Source organism: Capsicum annuum, chromosome 7 (assembly GCF_002878395.1).
Source record: "Capsicum annuum cultivar UCD-10X-F1 chromosome 7, UCD10Xv1.1, whole genome shotgun sequence".
In the NCBI taxonomy this organism is placed as follows: domain Eukaryota; kingdom Viridiplantae; phylum Streptophyta; class Magnoliopsida; order Solanales; family Solanaceae; genus Capsicum; species Capsicum annuum.
In genome coordinates, this window is record NC_061117.1 from 206852489 (window position 1) to 206858699 (window position 6211).

At 32.1% G+C, this 6211-nt stretch overlaps 1 protein-coding gene across 1 annotated transcript; it reads right to left on the reverse strand.

The window, feature by feature from the left end:
* Nucleotides 1-3900: 3900 nt before the first annotated feature.
* Nucleotides 3901-5649, reverse strand: LOC107876786. Its single transcript, XM_047394130.1, has 4 exons — nucleotides 5513-5649; nucleotides 4932-5333; nucleotides 4462-4833; nucleotides 3901-4060 (listed from the first exon to the last, which is right to left on the reverse strand). The coding sequence occupies exons 1-4, from the start codon at nucleotides 5647-5649 to the stop codon at nucleotides 3901-3903; spliced, it is 1071 nt and encodes a 356-aa protein (XP_047250086.1).
* Nucleotides 5650-6211: the final 562 nt, after the last annotated feature.

Consider the following 6211-nt stretch of genomic DNA (forward strand, 5'->3'; position numbering starts at 1 on the left):
GTTCAAACATACAATTAACTTATTTTATCCCCTCAAACAACACCTGCACTCGCATGGATGCTTGTCACAATCATCTATACGAGACCCCCAATTCCCATTACTCCCGTTACACACAACTAATAAATATTCAAATAAGCACTTTGAAAAAGAGTCTAAGAAAACCTCAACCTGCCTAACAAGAAGATCCATGAAGTAACTAAAAAATTAGAAGAGTCAGATACAATTTTTTCCCTTTTTAATCATCTCCGGGTGAACCCAATCTATTCAAATACATAATTCTCATGAGAATACGACTCTAATAACACCCAATTTATAAATTCTTACTCTAATAATCTCACACCTATATCTAAATTGGTCAAAACATGACCGACCGTAGTCTGAGATCTAAATTTAAGGACTCAATAAATACCAGGAACCACAGGACTACTATTTTATGTACAGAAACTCACTTATCCCCTTACCACTTAGTCATTATAAACCAAATAAACCAAATGAGCAATTAGCATTGTTTAATTAAAATCCGTGCCCACCCATTAACTCAAACTGTTGGGGAACAACAACAATAATAGTTGAATATTAAATAAATACTACTGCAATATTTTTTAAGAGATATATTAATTATACTTGAGTCGTGCTAGGCACTGTCCTAAGAAACTATGTCAGCAGTGTGAAATGTTTTCTCAAGATTAAACAAGCACTTCCCTAATTAATTAAAGGATACAGGAATCAACAAAATTATTAATACAAATCCCAGCAAGTTAAACTATAGGTTTACTAAAATGATAACTAAATTATTAAAGAGAAAAATTACAGAGGAAATTTAGAATGTTAAGGATTTCTGTAAGGATTGAAGGAGTATTTATAGGTAAGACTTAGCTTCTCAAGTACACCTCTTGATGGCTTCCAAAGTAAGCTTTCTCAAGTATATCTCTTGATGGCTTGTAGAGTAAGCTTTCTCAAGTATATCTCCTGATGGCTTTCAGAGTAAGCTTTCTCAAGTATATCTCTTGATAGCTTCTAGAGAAAGTTTTTCCAAGTTCACCTTTTGATGGATTCTAAAATACATTTAAAAATATAGATTTTTCCAATACATTTCAAATGTAAATTATTTTGAAATAACTAAATAATTTTCCTACAATCCCCACATTATTTCAAAATAATTTATAGAAAAGGAATTTTAACTTGCTGGATTTGCATGGACAAAATGCAGTAGGTTTGTTGTCTTCTGGACTATGAACCAAACTTAGACCAATAAAAATTTAACTTACAGAATTACCGGTGAAATATAATATTTCTATGAACTGAATAACTCTTGTTGTAAGCCAGAGATTTTACCAATCGCATTTTGATCAAAATTTTGTTGTTCAACGCGGTTTTGCGCCAATAGGCCATGCGCGCGCCTGGTATTCATGAGAGCTCTAGAGACTAAGGCCAAAAGTCTCATAGGAACGACCTCATTCTACTTCTCATATAGGTGAATTCATCAAGTGTACACTGCTTTAAATACCCCATCCATAAGGACTATGAATTCATTAAGAGTCAATAACTCATCCCTCTATTTTATTAGCAGTTCAAGCACTCTTAATAAGTACGCAGAGTCAATATCGACTTGTTATTACCCATATGAACCTACTTCATGGGATCTCCATTCACAGAGGTTGGGTTACCATCTTTATTGACAATCATATTGGTCTTAACCTCATCTCTTTTGATGTTTGAAGAATTAGTTTTCTTCCCACGGATTTAGTCAGTGAATCGGCCGAATTCAGTTCTGACTTCACATGATTAATGAAAATTATTCCATCTTTCAGCAATTGCTTAATAACATCATGCCTCAATTTCATATGTCTGCTCTTACAACTGTAAGATTTATTCTTCGCAATAACAATTGCGGCTTGACAATCACAGTGTATATACATAGGAGGCATCAGATCATCCCTTTTTAAAGGGATATTAGACAACAAATCATCCCTTTTTAAAGGGCTATGAGGCAACAAAACATCCTTTTTCAAAGGGCTATGAGGCAACAGATCATCCTTTTTAAAAGGAATATTCGCTAAGAAATTTCTTAGCCATTCAGCCTCAGTACCAACTAACTCCAGAGTCACAAACTCTAATTCCATAGTTGATCTTGCAATGATCATCAGCTTAGCTGATCTCTATGATACTGCACCACTACCAAGGGTGAACGCATAACCACTAGTGGATTTTATCTCATCTGAATTAGAGATCCAATTTGCATCACAATACCCTTCTAAAGTTGAAGGAAATCCACTATACGAGATACCAAAATTAATAGTTTATCTCAAATATTTCATTTAGTCGCATTAATGCAGACCAATGCTCATTATTGGGATTATGAGTATATCTACTCAGTCTACACACAGCAAGGCTATATCAGGCCTAGTAAAATTCATTAAATGCATCAAACTCCTAATGATCTATGCATACTTAGACTAAGCAACTGGGTCACCATTATTCCTTTTTAATTTAGAATTAGCGTCATAAGGAGTGGCTACAAGAATTATCTCCCAATATTCAAATTTCTTAAGAAGTCTTTTCACATAATGTTCTTGTGACAACGTTATACCATCTTCACTCCTTATAACTTTAATTCCTATTATCATATTCACTTCACCCAGATCTTTCATATCAAAGTTAGTAGACAGAAATAATTTCGTATGCACCACAATATTTAAACATGTATCAAATATAAGCATGTCATCAACATATAAACAAATTATCACATAATCATTGTTTATTACTTTTGTATAAACACATTTATCCACCTCAATAGAAGAAAAGCCATCTTATATTAGGACTTGATCAAATTTCTCATGCCACTGTTTAGGAGCTTGTTTAAGGCCATAAAGAGATTTAATTAATTTACAAATTTTATTTTCTTGTCCAGAAATTACACATCCTTCAGGTTGAACCATATAAATTTCTTCTTCTAAATCGCCGTTTAAGAAAACTGTTTTTTTATCCATTTGATGGATAAATAACTTATAAATTGATGCTAAAGCAATTACTATTCGAATAGAAGCAATTCTTGTTACTGGTGCAAATGTATCAAAATAATGAATATTTTGTTTTTGTGAAAATCCTTTAGCTACTAACCGAGCTTTATATTTATCTATAGATCCATCAGTATTAAGTTTTCTTTTGACAATCCATTTACAACCAATTGATTTTGCACCAGGGTGTAAATCAGTTAAAACCCATGTGTTATTTTTCATGATTGAATCAAGTTCAATTCTTATTGCCTCTTTCCAAAATTTAGCATCATAAGAAGATATAGCTTCAAAATAATTTGATGGTTCATTATCAACAAAAAAAGTTTGAAAATCATTTCCATAAGAAAAATATTCTTTTCTGGGCCTTTTACTCCTTCTCAGTTTCTCAATATTAGAGGTAGATTCATTTTCTCTTTCAACAGGAGTATGAGAGAATTTATCACATAGTGAAAAAATACGTTCAAAGAACTCAACATTCTTTGTCTCGATTATAGTATTACTATCAAGTACATCACATTTCAAGACAAGAAATCTGTATGCAGGACTATGTTCAGCATATCCAATAAGCATGCAATCAACAGTCTTAGAACTTATTTTTCTCTTTTTAGGTTCAGGAAGAAGAACTTTCGCAAGGTAACCCCACACTTTTAAATTAGGCTTATAACCTTTTCACAATTCATAAGGGGTTTTTCTAGTTCTTTTATGAGGAATTCTATTATGTGAATGACATGCAGATAAAATAGCTTCACCCCACAAATTATCAGGTGCACAAGAGCTAATTAGCATAGAATTCATCATTTATTTCAATGTTTTATTTTTTCTCTCAGTTACACCATTAGACTCAGGAGAATAAGACAGAGTTACTTCATGAATATATAATACCTTATTTTTCACAAAAAGCATTCAAAGATACATATTCTCCACCTCTGTCAGATCTAATTCTCTTGATTTCTCTACTAAGCTGATTTTCAATTTCAGATTTATAAGACACAAAATCATCAAATACATCATCTTTGTTTCTAAGCAAATACAACTTAGTAAATCTGGAAAAATAATCAATAAAGGTCACATAATATCTTTTACCACTTCTTGTCATAGTTTGTTTTAAATCATCCAAATCAGTGTGAATTAAAGATAACAGTTCAGTTTCTCTATCAACTGAAAAACATGACTTTTTCGTGATTTTAGCTTCAGCACATATTTCACATTTATCAAAATTACTTGAATCTAAACCAGATATTAGACCAAAGAATGCATATTCTTTATATATTTAATATTAATATGTCCTAATCTAGCATGCCATAAAGAAATAGATTCAATCATATTAGCAGAAGCTGATGCATTATTATTGATAATATTAAGTACATAAAGTCTATGGTTACAATAGCCTTTTCCCACAAATACATTATTTTTTATCAAAATAATCTTATTAGATTCAACAGACACTTTCATTCCAACTTTATCTAGCAAAGCCACAGAAATCAGGTTTGCTTGCATTGTAGGAACATGTAGCACATCCATTAGGGCTAAAGTTTTTCCCGAAGTGAGTTTTAGGAGTACTTTACCCTTGCCCAAGACTTTAGCAGTTCTTGAGTATCCAAGGTAGACTACTTCACTATCATCTCCTATTGATGTATAGAAGGCAAATGCTTCTCGATTTGTACAAATGTGTCGAGTAGCTCCAGAGTCTACTGACCATTCTTTTATATGTGCCACCATATTTACTTCAGAAATAACAGCTGCAATTATTTCATCTCTTTCAGCTAAATTAGCTTTGGGAGGATTTCTCATTTCTTTGTTATTTCTAATTCTGTACCTACATTGAGCGGCATAATGACCTGATTTTCCACAAGTAAAACAAGTGCCTTTTCTTTTCTTAAAATTGGGATTATTAGGCTTGTAATATTACCATACCTTCTATTGTTGCTGTGTTGACCTTGTACTAAATTTGCATTGAGCGCAGCCTGCTTAGATTTGAATGACTCATTTCTGTTGGTATCTTCAATTAGAATATGATTTATTATTTTCTCAATAGTAAAATTTGTCTGCTTATGTTTCAAGTTATTTTTATAGTCATTCCATGATTCAGGCAATTTTTCAATCAATACCCCTGCAACAAATTTTTCTGGTAAAGTGATGTCCTTAGCCTTCAAATCTTCTAACAGATTTTGATATTCATTTATTTGAATTTTTATTTCTTTCACATCACTCATTTGCCAATTGTAAAATTTTCCAACCACAAACTTTTGTTTGGTTACATCTTCAGCTGTAAACTTCTTGATTAAAGCTTCCCAGATGACTTTTCCTTCTTTGCAACTGCAATACACATCAAACAATTCATTAGAAATTATTTGTAAAATAGTTTGGCGACATACCTTATTGGCGTATTTCCATGACTCCAAAATTTTGCCATCAACGTCTACACCAGGTTGTGTTTGTGCCAAAGAATATGCAACACCAGGAACATCAAGTAGTGAAAAATTCGTTCTTGCCACCTTTTCAAGTTTTCATTAGCGAATATTTCAATATTTGAAACATCAGGAAACGGCTTCGCATATGGTAGAACAACCGGAACAGGAACATTAGAAGTTGTTGCGGTAGCAGAAGTACCAGGAGTAGAATTACTTGCCATAGTTTTTTAGATTTTTGGGGAGCAACAATAATAATAGTTGAATATTAAATAAATATTACTGCGATATTTTTTAAGACATATATTAATTATACTTGAGTCGTGCTAGGCACTGTCCTAAGAAACTATTTCAGTGGTGTGAAATATTTCCCGAGGATTAAACAAGCACTTTTCTAATTAATTAGAGGATACAAGAATCAATAAAATTATTAATGCAAATCCCAGCAAGTTAAACTATAGGTTTACTAAAATGATAACTAAATTATTAAAGAGAAAAATTACAGAGAAAATTTAGAATGTTAAGAATTTCTATAAGGATTGAAGGAGTATTTATAGGTAAGACTTAGCTTCTCAAGTACACCTCTTGATGGCTTCCTTTACAAACTCTATCTAAAACATAAGATATAAAGATCCCTCTGCCATACTTATTTGCCCGTGATAATCTGCCAAAAGTAGTAGTAGCTATAGTACTAAATTCTTAACATACAGACCCTTACTTTGTCATTTTTTTAAATCATTAAATCTAATGACTGTCATCATTATTTTCCACTATCTACCTTTCAAT